Source organism: Oryctolagus cuniculus, chromosome 12 (genome assembly GCF_964237555.1).
Source record: "Oryctolagus cuniculus chromosome 12, mOryCun1.1, whole genome shotgun sequence".
NCBI lineage: Eukaryota > Metazoa > Chordata > Mammalia > Lagomorpha > Leporidae > Oryctolagus > Oryctolagus cuniculus.
Window position 1 is genome coordinate 102,052,161 of NC_091443.1, and position 13,695 is coordinate 102,065,855.

Here is a 13,695-nt window from a genome sequence, read left to right on the forward strand (position 1 = left end):
TGCAAACTGTACCGTGCCACTCACTAGGATGCTTTTAGTTTGTCTGTTTCTTTAAAGAGTCTTAGGTCCTTCCCTTCCCTTGTTTTATTTTCCACTTTACTTTGGTTTGGAATTATAACTTCCAGGAATCTCAAGCACAATTTGACATACAACTAGGACCACTTCTGTAGCACTTTTCTGTTTGACAAACAACTACAGGTGGCCAACCTGTACCAGCAACACAGTCATGAAATGTTAAGTCTGCTTCCTTTTTGACTCTCAGAAGATATTTTTCAAAGACACGACAAAAGAAAGCTGATGTATTATGAAGAAATGACCAACTGGAGATAATCTTTATTTTTGATCAAGGATATACATATAGGCACTAAAGCTGTTTATTTCTTCCTTGACAAATATATTCAAGGATTCTCTAAGGGACTCCGGGATTCACAAATCTTGCCCCCTTTTAAGCAATACGGTACTACAGCTGGAAAAACACCCAGTTAGGCTAACTCGAAGACTCTGCCTAACTTGAGGACCTACAGTTAGATGTGGAGAAGTTATTTTCACGGTGTAATGGAGCCTGAATGAGACTGTGCCCCTCCTCGTAACATCTGAGGTTGCTGGTGTTGGAAGGGATTCTAGAGGGTTACTCTCTAGTTGCAGACACGGATATGCAGACAGTTGAAGAGGTTAGTCCACAAGCCAGCATGAACCAGACAGCAGTTCCCCCAATTCCCGGCCCAGGGTTCTTGCTATGTTACAATCAGGCCAAACCAAATTAAACAAACAAACAAACACACACAAAGTGATTATGTCCCTCCATGCCCTCAACTTCCAGTCTGGCCACTCATGATGTCACTTCCTTTTGTGAATGGGGGGTATTTTCCCCTCCTTGGTCTGGATCTCTCGCTTCACTACAGGGTAGCATCTCAAAGCTCTCAGCCTGTTCATGCCAAATTTCTCCCATGCCTATTTCTGTTCGGCACAGATGCCAATATCGCCTCCAAGATGCGGCGACTGCACGCCCGACTTCTTCCCGTCCTCTCTCTTATTTCAAGCAACCGACTGCCAACTATTAGAACGTGCAGAATAAGAGGGAGTCATTTTAAAACACAAAGCACACATGGCAGTGTTGTGAGTGCCTTCTCCGTCACTCCGAGGGCCTAAGAAGACATTCTGAACGCTGGGCAAGACAGGCAGATGCTTTCGAGAGAAAACAGCCCCGCGACAACCTCTGCTACCTAGGAAGAGCGAGCGAGCTATTGTGGAGTGCAGCGGGAGGCCAAGAACAAGCTTTGGGATTCCGATCTAAAACAAACATGGAGGTGAAAAGGCACCAGAAGCGGGGCTGGACCCAGCGGTCGGCGGCAGGCTGCGAGCCCTCGGCTTTCGGGGGTCGGTTTCCAGGAACGAGGGGGCACGCACCCAGGACAATGATAGGGCAGGCGGGGCACCCGGAATCGCGCCCAGGGAGAACTCAACAAGTCTGGAAGGCGAAGGATGCGGCGAGGGGCTGGGCAACGGCTGCCAAGCGGCTCCCGCCGGCCTCCGGGTGACCACTGCCCCTGTCCAGGCCGCGGGCCAAGCTGCCCCGACGTCCGCCCGGGTCCGCCCACGACCCCGCCGGAGCCCACGCCTCCGCCCCAGGCCCCCGAGCAAGCGGCGGCGACCCGGGAAGCAGGCGGCGTCGGGCCTGCGGGGGCCGGACCCGCCTTCGGAAGTGGGCGGCAGGGATGGCCGCCCTGGCGGGCGCGGGCGCGGCCCCCGGCCCCGGAGCCCTCGCCTTCGGCGGCCGCGACCCCGTCTGTCTGCCGTGCGCAGCGCCGCCCGAGCCGCGAGCCCTGTCGCCGCGGCCGGGCTCCGGGCCGAGGCGATGGGGAAAGGGGGCGGGCGCGCCATCATGAAGGGGAAAATGGTGGGCGGGCGGGCTCGCGCGCCGCCGCCGCCGCCGCCGCCGTACTCACCCGGGCCGGCCAGTGCGGGTAGCCCTTCATCTTGGCGAACACCAGGTCGCCCGCTTTGTACTCGCGGGGCCGCGGACGCGCCATCCCGGCCGCTCCCCTTTCCCGGTCGTCCTTGGTCGCCGCGAAGATGCCGGGAGGCCGCCCACCCCCCCACCCGCCGCGGGCCGACGGACTGCGCCGCGCTCCCCGCGGGCCTCGAGCCGGGCGGACGAGCGGCCGCTCCGACGAGGGGAAGCGGCGAGGCGGCCGCTGAGGCGAAGGGTGGGCGGGGGGCGCAGCAGGCCCGGCAAATCACGGCCCGGCAGCGGGGGAGGGGAGCCCCCCGGCCGCTCGGCGCTCGCCCGCGTCCGGCCGCGCCGAGGTCCCCGCCGCCGCCGCCGCCGCCGCCGCGCGCTGCTCACAGGCGCCGCGTCGCCTGCCTCATGCCGCCGCCACCGGCCTCTCTCCCGGGCTCCCAGGCGCGGCGCTCGCGCCGGGCCTCGCGCCTCCTCCGAATTCCTCCTCGGGCAGCGACCGCAAACACGATCTTATTATTGTTCTCGCGCGCGCTCAGCATCCCCCCCGCCCCGCTTCCCGCTCCCCTCCCCTCCCGCGCCGGCCGGTTAATTCCTAGGTGCACGGCCGGTTTTCGCGGAGAAACCGAGCGCGCCAGCCCGGCTGCTCGGCGGGCGGGCGGGCGGGCGATGGGTGCGTCCTCCCCCAGGAACGAAGCCCGCGACGGGCGGGAGAGCCTACTCCGAGGACGCCCGCCGCTTGCTCTCTTTTGTTCTTGGCCGGGAGCTGCCTGCCTCAGCCCAGCCAATCACCACCCGGCCGCCCCCCACCCCGCCCGGCCGCGCCACCTTGGGGGGCGCTCCCACCGTGCGCCCCACGCCCACCTCCCGCCAACTCGACCCCCGGCCCCGGCGCCCCCCGGGCCGGCCAGCTCTGCGGTGCTCTCTGGTGAGTGGGGGGACAAAGGCGCTCCGGGCCACGCGAGGAGACCCACCGCCCCCGGAGTCCGCGACCTTGTTGGATTCTTGGCCCCCCCAGGACCTGCCCTTAGCAGTGCCGAGGGACCCACCTGGGGACAGGCGCTTTACCTGGGAGCCACTGGAGGATGTCGCATTTGCCCCCGGTGGCACAGCCGGGATTCGAACCTGGATCGTTCTGCATGAGGCCAGAGTCCGGGAGCGGTCCTGTTTCTCTGGGTTGGGGTTGCATAGACCTGCTGCTTTTGCGGACGGTCTCACTCTGGGAGGTCACTTACTTCCTCCACTCCTGGCGGTATTTGGGACACCGTTTCTGAAATTGGCATGTGACCATGTGGTTGTGGGGGTCTGTGCCTACAGGGCCTGAAGCCTTGGAACAAGCTGAGCACGGACCACTCTTCTACTCTGAGCTTCCTAACAGGCTGTTTTCAAAGACATTTTGGGAGAGAGACGCCGCCCAACACCCTCTTCGTTTCAGAGGAGTAAATAAAATGACGCAAAAAAGTCTTAGAGTCTGGCTGCATCAACCTCCAGCCTGCTTTAAGAGGTCAGCTGGCCGGCCCCTGGGTGCAGCCGACTTCCTGTGGCCTGCACCCTGGCCCAAGGATAATCTGGGCTGGCTCTCCCATCCCTGTCTGCTCTCCCTTTTGCAGGAGCTACACTCTTTTCCCAGCACCGCCTGCCTCTGTTGCGTTGGAGAATCGTGTGTGTGTGTGTGTGTGTGTGTGTGTGTGTGTGTGTGTGGTTGTGTGTTTTAACTCTGGTCTTGTTCCTTAGTGCTGGACTTCCGAAACTGGGGGGCTGCAAAGTTTCAAGACCCCTTCCTCACCTACTCGGCAGGTTCACCTCTTTCTCTTTTCCCACTGGGAAAGGCTGATCTAAGTCCTTTCGCTGTACTAGTTGTCCACTGAGCTGTCTCTCTGTTCTGGTGTCTGCTGTGTGCAGCTGGCATGTCAGGATCCACGCAGGAGCCCGTGGAATGGTTCCTGGGTCCTCTGTGTCAAAGCCAAATCCCTCTGATTACCTGCCGGAGCGGCCAGCTGTCCAAAGCCAGTTCCACCCAACCTGTGTGGGCACAGGTGGGTACCAGGGAGAGGAGAGAAACGAGAGAGGAAATTTTGGAAGGCACAGTAGAGACATGATTATCAGATAGATTATCCTGGCGGCCAGTGCAGAGCTGGATTCGAGGGTAAGAGACTGGAGGTGAGATCCTGGCTGAGGGGTTGTCACGAGGAGAGAGAAGACAGGGCCAAGACAGAGCGTCCGACTTGTTGAGTGGCAGGTAGGACGGAAGAACGAGAGATCAAAAATGAGTCCCTGGTTTCTGACTTAAGCAGTAGGATGACTAGTTTGACCCTCAGCAAAGTGAGGGAATTCATAAAGAGTGGGCAAGATCTGAAACAAGTTCTTGAGTGGTTTTGGATATGTTGAGATTTCCGTGGGCATCCAGAGAGATGTCTAGTGTTCAGCTGAATAATGTAGTTTAGAGAAAGTGATAAAGGCGGAACATAGGGATTGGAGTCATACCAAAACACAAGTGGTGGTTGAAACTTTGGTGGAGGTTGCCGGGGAGGTTGTACAGACCGAGAAAAGGCAGTGCCCAGATTTGGAGCCAGGTAGCACCAGTGTTTAACAGTCAGGCAGAATAGTATAGCATTTCTTGAAGGAAGGAAGTGCACAGATATGTGTGTATACACACACACACACACACACACACACCCCGCAGGGAGGTTAAGACAGGTATGGAAGGAAATGGTCCATTGACTGTGACGGCTGAGAAGTCATTGGAATCTTTCACTGAATGGTAGTAGGAAGAAGCTGGAGGGAGAACAGAGGCTTGAGATGTGAGTGCAGAATGCAGTGTGGCCGCAGGAAGTACACACAACTCATTGCTAGCTGTGGAGAGGGGTAGCGAGAAAGTGTAGGGGGAGAGTTGGTCCATTGTGGCTGTTTGGGGGGTGGGGGGAGTTGGTCCGTTGTGGCTGTTTGACTGGTTTTTAAAGGGAGCAGAACTTTGCATTTGTAATGAGAACAAGCAGGCCATAAAGTGGTTGAAGACGGAGGCCAAAGTGGGTGATGGATGGAGTCTGGTTATTTTGAAAAGGGGCAAATGTCTCCCAGTCTTGGTTTTGGTTTCATGTTTTCAGTTGAGTCTGACTGCTCAGCCCATATCACTTGTGGGACTCCCATGCTTAACCACGCCAGACTCAATAACACACCAGGTGGGCTCCCCGCATGGGCTCCTTCCGGCTGGGCATCAGGAGTGTCCTAATGTCCCTGGCTGAGAGCCTGCCTGACATTGCAGCCAGGTTGGATGCAGACCACCTTGTCGACACGTGGCTGCGGGGGATAAAGCACTGTCCTGAGCTTTCACACAGGTTCCCCGCGTTATGCTGTGGCCATTCCAAGCAGTGCTCTATTCAAATATTTAACAGGTCATATGCAACCCTCTAGAGATATCATTTAGGACCATTAAAGAGCTTGATATATTTTATTTTAGTCTTCTGCTACTTGGGAGAAAATCCATTCACAAATGGTGATAATATCAACTCGATCTGATCCCTTTTGATTTCAACATCCTCAAATCCTTGTGGGCTGAGACTTTACCTTGCCCTTGGCTTCTTGCCATCCTCTCCTCACTCATACACATCCACCTGTTTTAGTGGACTTGGGTTCTGGGTTTTTTTTGTTTGTTTGTTTTGTTTTTTTTACAGGCAGAGTAGACAGTGAGAGAGAGAGAGACAGAGAGAAAGGTCTTCCTTTTCCGTTGGTTCACCCCCCAATGGCAGCTGCGGCCAGCGTAATGTGCTGATCCGAAGCCAGGAGCCAGGTGCTTCTCCTGGTCTCCCATGCAGGTGCAGGGCCCAAGCACTTGGGCCATCCTCCACTGCACTCCCGGGCCACAGCAGAGAGCTGGACTGGAAGAGGAGCAACCGGACAGAATCTGGCGCCCCAACCGGGACTAGAACCCGGGGTGCTGGCACTGGAGGCAGAGGATTAGCCTATTGAGCCGTGGCGCCGGCCTTGGATTCTGTTTTAACCTTTCTCTTTCATATCTTGACTCAGCTTCCTAATACAATGCCTAATAAAACCAGTTCCCTCAAATTCTGCCCCCAGATCCACCCATTACATAACGCTGCAGCTGCCTGAATCTGTCACTGCCCCTTGTGCATGGAATGATGGTTATAAAGAATGTGCCTGGCGCACAGTAAGTGCTCATTAAATATCAGTTGATACTATTACCTTTGTCATGTTGCTATCATAAGATAAAAAAATGAGGAAAGGAAGTCAGGAAAAGTTGGTATTAATCTAACACACACACAGACACACGCACACACACACAACACACTCACACACACACACACACACACACACCATGGTGGAAGAGAGCTCCCTGGCCCTTACATCAGAGTCCACCAGAGTCCACGTCCACTTGTTCCACTCGACTTCTCTCTCATGTCCTCTGGCCCAATCCCAGGGGGACTGATCTCACATTCCTTGAAAAAAAAAAAAAAGGCTGTTAAGGTACTGACACCCCCTTGAGAGACAAAAGAACTGGAAAATACTATTTGCGGTGAAAGAGAGAGCTCCCAACTTGGCGTGGGAGGAGAGAGCAGTTCTTGGCCAAAGGCACCGTGAAGTCAACATGGGGGCCTTGATGGGAGAGGGTCGGGGTCCGAGGCTGGGGTCAGCCCGCATTGCCAGAGCAGGCCTGGGGAGCAGCAGACATGGGGGCCTTGATGGGAGAGGGTCGGGGTCCGAGGCTGGGGTCAGCCCGCATTGCCTGAGCAGGCCTGGGGAGCAGCAGACATGGGGGCCTTGATGGGAGAGGGTCGGGGTCCGAGGCTGGGGTCAGCCCGCATTGCCTGAGCAGGCCTGGGGAGCAGCAGCAACTGTACAGAGAAGCAGCTCCCCAGTAACACCTGCAGAGGCCTGGTCATGGTCTCAACAGAGACTTCTTGAACTGTGACTCTAGGGAAGGAAGAGAGGTTTGCTTCAGCTCCTGGGTGTCCTTCCGAGACTCTGAGGCCAAAGGCCGATGGCACTGAGGTTGTTGGGGTTCTCACCCCTTCACTGTTCCGTCCCAGGCTGAGGAACAAACTGGGTAAACTTAATGAGCTACTGGCTATCTGTGAAGAAGGGTTCAAGCTGTAGAATATGCTAAAGGTTTCTATAATTTGCAAAATTTTCTATTAGTTTTGCTAGCTTTATACATTATACCAATATTGGTGTGTGTGTTGTTGAAGGGAACATTAGGTCAATAGGTAGTTCTTGTTTATTGAACAAACGTTTGTTGAGTACTGCTGTGCACCACTCGCTGCTCCAGGTCTAGGGCCCGTGGAGAGTAAGGAGAAGGATGAAGGAATCAAAACCAGATGAAGGAGTGTTGTGTGTGGGGGGGGGGGTGCTGTGGCACAGCAGGTTAATGCCTTGGCCTGTAGTCCCTGCATTCCATATGGGCACCGGTTCGAGACCCGGCTGCTCCACTTCTGATCCAGCTCTCTGCTGTGGCCTGGGAAAGCAGTAGAAGATGGCCCAAGTCCTTGGGTCCCTGCATCCACGTGGGAAACCTGGAAGAAGCTCCTGGCTTCAGATCAGTGTAGCTCCAGCCATGCGGCCAGTTGGGGAGTGAACCATTGGATGGAAGACATCTCTCTCTCTCTCTCTGCCTCTCCTATCTCTGTGTAACTCTGACTTTCAAATAAATAAATAAATCTAAATAAAAAAGAGGCTAGGATATCCATCTTTCTTTTTTAATCTTTAAGATTTATATATTTCTTTGAAAGGCAGAGTTACAAAGAGAGGAGAGAGAGAGAGAGAGAGAGAGAGAGAGAGAGAGGTCTTCCATCCACTGGTTCACTCCCCAAATGGCCGCAATAGCTGGGGATGGGCCAGGAGCCAAGGGGCCTCCTCTGGGTCTCCCACGTGGGTGCAGGGGCCCAAGGACCTATGCCGTCTTCCACTGCTTTTCCAGGCAAAAAGGAAAGCAGGGAGCTGGTAGGCAGTGGGTGGATGCTGGTGCTGAAGAGGGAGGCTCAACCTGCTGCATGTGTCACAGCCCCAGCCCCAGGATATCCACCTCTAATCATCTCTATGGGGTGGAGGGTGTGGGGGAAATGGTATTTTACTAAATTCTGGTGCTGAGCATGAAGAGGCCTAGCACCTCTTGGAATCTTGACCCTTCGTGTAAAGAATCGTAAATACTCAACTGGTGTGGAGAGGGAGTGGGGCTCACGAAGCGAGACAGGTCCTGGAGAATGAAGAAGTGGGGGCAGCAGTGGTGTCAGGCATGTGAGTGAAGCCGTCATGGCTCCTCCAAGCCTGGTGAAGCTACCGTAGACAGCACCATGTGGCACACAGCGGGCTGTCTCCCTGAACCGTGCTCATCTTGCAGAGTCATGAGCAAGGGCACAGCGGCCGCGTTTGAGTATCCCTCCTCGGAAATGCTTGATTCTGAAGCGTTTCAGATTTTGGATTTTTCCAGATTTGGGGATTTTTGCATATAAATAATGAGATCGCTTAGAAATGGGGGCCCAAGTCTAAACATGAGATTCTTTTATATTTTGCATATACTCGCTTATGTGCATAGCCTATAGGTAATGTTATACAGTACTTTAAATAATTCTGTGTGCTTTGACTGTGACTCACTCTGAGATCCGGAATGGAATTTTCCACTTGTGGTGTTACATTGGCACTCAATAAAGTTTTGAATTTTGAAGGATTTCAGATTTTCAGATTAGAAATTGTCCATCTGTCGTTGTTTGGGGCTACAAAATTTTGGGGTGGGTTGTCAATGTAGGAAAAGACAACTGAAGCAGGATTTATTAAATTAGATACAACGGAAGAGAGTTAATGGCCTGGAAGATAGATCAGAGGGGAAACTATTCAGACTGAAGCCTAGAGAGATAAAAAGGAAGGAAAAGAAAATGCGAAACACCATAGTGTAGACATGCCAACATGCCATTGGCTAGTATTTGCAAGGGACTCTATTTCTATCTTACGAATTTGGTGGAAAAGCCCAGTAGGGAGTCCCAAATCGTGATGATGAAGGAATGAACCATAAACAGCGCTACATACAGCAGTGGTCACAAGAATTTTCCAAAAAAACGATGAAAGCTGTTGCCGTGGGTCGAGTGTATTTCCCCAAAATTCGTGTGTTGAAGCCCTAACCCCCGATGTGACGCTAGTTGGAGATGGAGCCTTTGGGGACTAATCAGGTCAACAGTGCAGAGCCTGTGGTGGGCCGATTGCCTACATCAGAAGAGGTGTAAGAGAGCTTGCTGCCTCTCCCGCTCTTTCTGCCACACGAGACGCACTGAGAAGATGGCATCTGCAAACCAAGCAGAAGACAGTGGGTCTGCCCTCACCGGACGCCAGGTCCGCTGGGGCCTTGCTTAGAAACTTCCCAGCCTCCTGAACTGGGAAGGAGAAGTCTGTGGTCTAAGCCACCCAGCCCATCATACTTTGTTTCAGCGGTCTGAATTGCCTGAGACAGGTATCAAGCCACGCATTGAAAAGCATTTTAAACACCAGTCGAGATAAATGAGAAGAAAACCACACTCAAGAACATTGCAGTAAAACTGGTGAAATCCGTAGGCAAAGAGAATAAGGAAGACAAAGGCAAAAACAAGAAAAAGTGATGGATGACTTGTCGACAGAAAGGATATAGCCAATAACCCGACGTTCTAAACCAAGCAAATATCTGTACAATAAAAGATGAATAAAGACAGTTTTTAGACATATATAAGCCTGAGGGGCTGGTGCTGTGGCTCAGTAGGTTAATCCTCCGCCTGCGGCACTGGCATCCCATATGGGCACTGGTTCGAGTCCCGGCTGCTCCTCTTCTGATCCAGCTCTCTGCTATGGCCTGGGAAGGCAGTGGAAGATGGCCCAGATGCTTGGGCACCTGCACCCACATGGGAGACGCAGAGGAAACTCCTGGCTCCCAGCTTCAGATCAGCACAGCTCTGGCTGTTGCAGCCGTTTGGGAAGTGAACCAGCGGATAGAAGACCTTTCTCTCTGTTTCTTCTCTCACTGTCTGTAAGTCTATCTCTCAAATAAATAAATAAATAAATAAAAACCCTAGAAAACAAAAAAGAACCTGAGAAATCATCAATAACAGACTTGAACGAACTAAATGAAATTCTAAAGGGAATTAAACTTTTCTTTAAATGACCCAGATGGAAGCAGGGAGATATGGGAAGAAATGAGGAACAAGGCAAATAATAAATATTTGAGTAAACCTAAATAAAAATGGATTATCTAAAATTAAGTAGGGATTAGTTTCTTGGGTTATTTATATAGGGAATTAAAAATTCACAAAAAGTTTGAGGTAAATGGAATAAGAAAGTCCTAAGATAATGCAGAAAGTGGCAAAGACACAAACATAGTACATTTTAATAAGTTAAAAACACATGTGTGGGGACTGGCATTGTGGCTCAGTGGGTTAAGCTTTCACCTGAGTTGCTGGCATCCTATATCACAGTGCCAGTTCAAGTCCCTGCTGCTCTGCTTCTGATCCAGCTCCCTGCTGATGCACCTGGGAGAGCAGTGGAGGATGGCTCAAGTTCTCCCGAGTGGGAGGACTGGATAGAGTTCCTGCCTCCTGGCTCCAGGCCTACACCAGCCCTGGCCATTGTGGCCATCTGGGGAGTGAACCAGCAGGTGGAAAATCTCTCTCCTCTCCTCTCCCTCTCTTCTTCTGATGTTCTGCCTTTTAAACAAATAAAGAGATATTTTAAGAAAAAGATTTATTTTATTTATTTGAAAGACAGAGTTACAGAGAGAGGTAGAGACAGAGAGAGGTCTTCTATCCGCTGGTTCACAACCCAGATGGCCGCAACAGCCAGAGCTGTGCCGATCTGAAGCCAGGAGCCAGGAGCTTCCTCCAGGTCTCCCACGTGGGTGCAGGGGCCCAAGGATTTGGGCCATCTTCTACTGCTTTCCCAGGCCACAGCAGAGAGCTGGACTGGAAGAGGCGCAGCCAGGACTAGAACTGGCGTCCATATGGGATGCCGGCACCATAGGCGGTGACTTCACCCGCCATGCCGCAATGCCGACCCCATAAAGAGATCTTTTAAAATACATGTTGTGATCTCTAGGATAACCATTAAAAGAATAATAAAACAGTGCTCAACTAATGGGGAGATAACAACATAATAAATAATCCAAAATGGCAAGAAAGGAGACAAAGAAGTACATAGAACAGTGGATTAAATATGAAGCAGTTACATGGCAAGGTTAAACCCAGATGCATCAGGACCACGGGAACTGAAAAAGGAGCAAATACTACCACTACAGTGAAAAGACTGTCAGACTGAATTAGAAAGACAACTGCACACTGCTGAGCAATGATGTATCTTGAGTAAGGATATCAAAGCTCAAAGTAAAATGATAATGAAAACTTTGCAAGGCCGGCGCCGCGGCTCAATAGGCTAATCCTTGTGGCGCCGGCACACCGGGTTCTAGTCCCAGTCGGGGCGCCGGATTCTGTCCCGGTTGCCCCTCTTCCAGGCCAGCTCTCTGCTGTGGCCAGGGAGTGCAGTGGAGGATGGCCCAGGTGCTTGGGCCCTGCACCCCATGGGAGACCAGGAAAAGCACCTGGCTCTTGGCTTCGGATCAGTGCGGTGCGCCGGCCGAAGCGCACCGGCAGCCATTGGAGGGTGAACCAACGGCAAAGGAAGACCTTTCTCTCTCTCTCTCTCTCTCTCTCTCTCTCTCACTGTTCACTCTGCCTGTCAAAAAAAAAAAAAAAAAAAAGAAAGAAAGAAAAGAAAAAGAAAACTTTGCAAGCACCAACAAGAAGTGACTCAATACCATACAAAATAGACTTGAATGCACAAAGTATCACTAGAAATTAGTGGCTCTCAACCAAGAGCAATTTTGCCCCCAAGAGGACACTTGGCGATGACTGGAGAGATTTCTGGTTGTCACCACTAGGGGTGAGGTGTCACCAACAACCAGGGATGCTGCTGGAGATCGGACCATGCAGGAGACAGTACCTCACACCCAACATGCAATTATCCCGCACAAAACCATGCACAAGTGAGAAATGCTGTTATAAAGAGACACTACATAAAAATAAAAGGGTTCATTCACCAGAAAGATAAAATGCTAGGGGCCAGCATTGAGGCATAGTGGGTATAGTCACTACCTGTGATGCCGGTGTCCATATGGGTGCCATTTTGAGTCCAAACAGCTCCATTTCTGATCTAGTTTCCTGTTAATATGCCTGGAAAAGCACTGGAAGATGGTCCAAGTCCTGGGGCCCTGCACCCACGTGGGAGACCCAGATGAAGCTCCTGGCTCCTGGGTTTGGCCTGGCCCAGTCCTGGTCATTGTAGCCATTTGGGGGAGTGAACCAGCTAATGGAAGATCTCTCTCTCTGTCTCTCTCTTCCTCTGTGTAACTCTGCCTTTAAAATAAATAAATAAATCTTTTAAAAAATGCTCAATTTGTGTGCATAAGATAACATAGTCCCCAATTATGTAAAGTAAGAAATTGACAACTAAAAGGAGACTAGATAAATATGCAATTATGGAGGAAAATTTCAATATAATTCTCTTAGGAACACAGAACAAGTGGGCACAAAAAATCAGCAAAAATTTAGATGGCCAAGATAATAAGTACTAAATATAACTTTAGTGTTATGTTTAGAACACACTAAGTACCAAACATCCATAGAACACATATTACTTCCAAGTATATATGTTAACATTTACCAAAATCAACCATATGCCAGGCCGTAGGATAAGTCCCAACAGCTTCCAGAGGGTTAAAATGAGACATGATGTATTCTCTGGCTGTAGTGGAATTAAGGTAAAAATCAATAACAAAAAGACAAGTAGAGAATTTCCAAGTATTTGGAAATCAAATTATTTTTATTGTTTAATTTTTAATAACCTAGGAGACAAGGAATAAGTAATAATGGAAGTTAAAATATAATTTGAGCTGAATAATACTGGAAACATGTGTATTTAAACTTGTGGGATGAAGGTAAAGCTATTTAGAGTCTTAAATGCATGTATTGGAGGGAAAAAGGATAAAAACAATGATATTTGCATCCACCCAAAGGGTTTGGAAGAGGAACAGAAAATTAAATCCAAAAAAAGAAAGAGGGAAGTTATAAGGAACAAAAATTAATAAGCTATAACATCTATCATAGAAAGGACCAACAAAGCTAAAAATTGGCTTATTAGAGAAACTTATAAAATAAATAAGCCTCTCACGTATGATAAAAAGAAACAGAAAAAAGTACAAATAAAAAGTACAAAGGATGAAAAAGTGGAGATAATTTCAAATCAGAGAGATATTGAACATTATAAGCTGGACAGTGTGGCCAGTCCTGTAGGAATGCGTTTGAAAATTTAGATGGAACGGGCAATGTCCTGGCAAAGCACGTCTTCCCAAAACTGACACAAGAAGAAAGAGAAATGTGAGTAGCCATAAATCTGCTACAGAAAACATTTCATCTGTAATTTAAAATTTTCCTCCAAAGAAGATTCCAGATTGCACTGGCTTTACTGGTGAATCATACCAGACATCTTCAGGAATAAATAGGGCCAATTTCACACAAACTCCTTTGGAGAAGAGAGGGAACACTTTTCAGTTTATCTTATGAGGCCAGCACAATCTTACTACCAAACTCTGAAAAGGGCCACGCAAGGAAGGTAAGCAACACACTACCAGGATCCAAATCCTAATATCTCTCTATCTGCAGAATAATACATCACGACACATTTGAAAATAATCTAAAGAATCCGGGTTGTTTGACATT

At 50.5% G+C, this 13,695-nt stretch overlaps 2 protein-coding genes across 2 annotated transcripts in view; one reads left to right on the forward strand and one right to left on the reverse strand.

Annotated features, from left to right (window-relative positions):
* HDGFL3 (HDGF like 3) overlaps nucleotides 1-2,259 on the reverse strand; it is a 53,861-nt gene extending 51,602 nt beyond the window's left edge. The window contains exon 1 of the mRNA XM_008251043.3: nucleotides 1,947-2,259. Within this exon, the coding sequence (XP_008249265.2) occupies nucleotides 1,947-2,030 (84 nt within the window). The 5' untranslated portion in view covers nucleotides 2,031-2,259. The remainder of the gene's footprint in view (nucleotides 1-1,946) is intronic.
* LOC108175905 (uncharacterized) lies at nucleotides 2,120-4,498 on the forward strand. The gene is made up of 2 exons (XM_051834265.2): nucleotides 2,120-2,888; nucleotides 3,278-4,498. The coding sequence occupies exons 1-2, from the start codon at nucleotides 2,369-2,371 to the stop codon at nucleotides 3,673-3,675; spliced, it is 918 nt and encodes a 305-aa protein (XP_051690225.2). The 5' UTR covers nucleotides 2,120-2,368; the 3' UTR covers nucleotides 3,676-4,498.
* Nucleotides 4,499-13,695: the final 9,197 nt, after the last annotated feature.

What these genes read in the sequence shown, in the direction of transcription:
- LOC108175905 (XM_051834265.2), top strand. Translation starts at nt 2,369, where the DNA reads ATGCCGCCGCCACCGGCCTCTCTCCCGGGCTCCCAGGCGCGGCGCTCG. An exon ending in CAGCTCTGCGGTGCTCTCTG is followed by an intron (nt 2,889 to 3,277) that starts GTGAGTGGGGGG and finishes CTGTGCCTACAG; the next exon opens with GGCCTGAAGCCTTGGAACAA.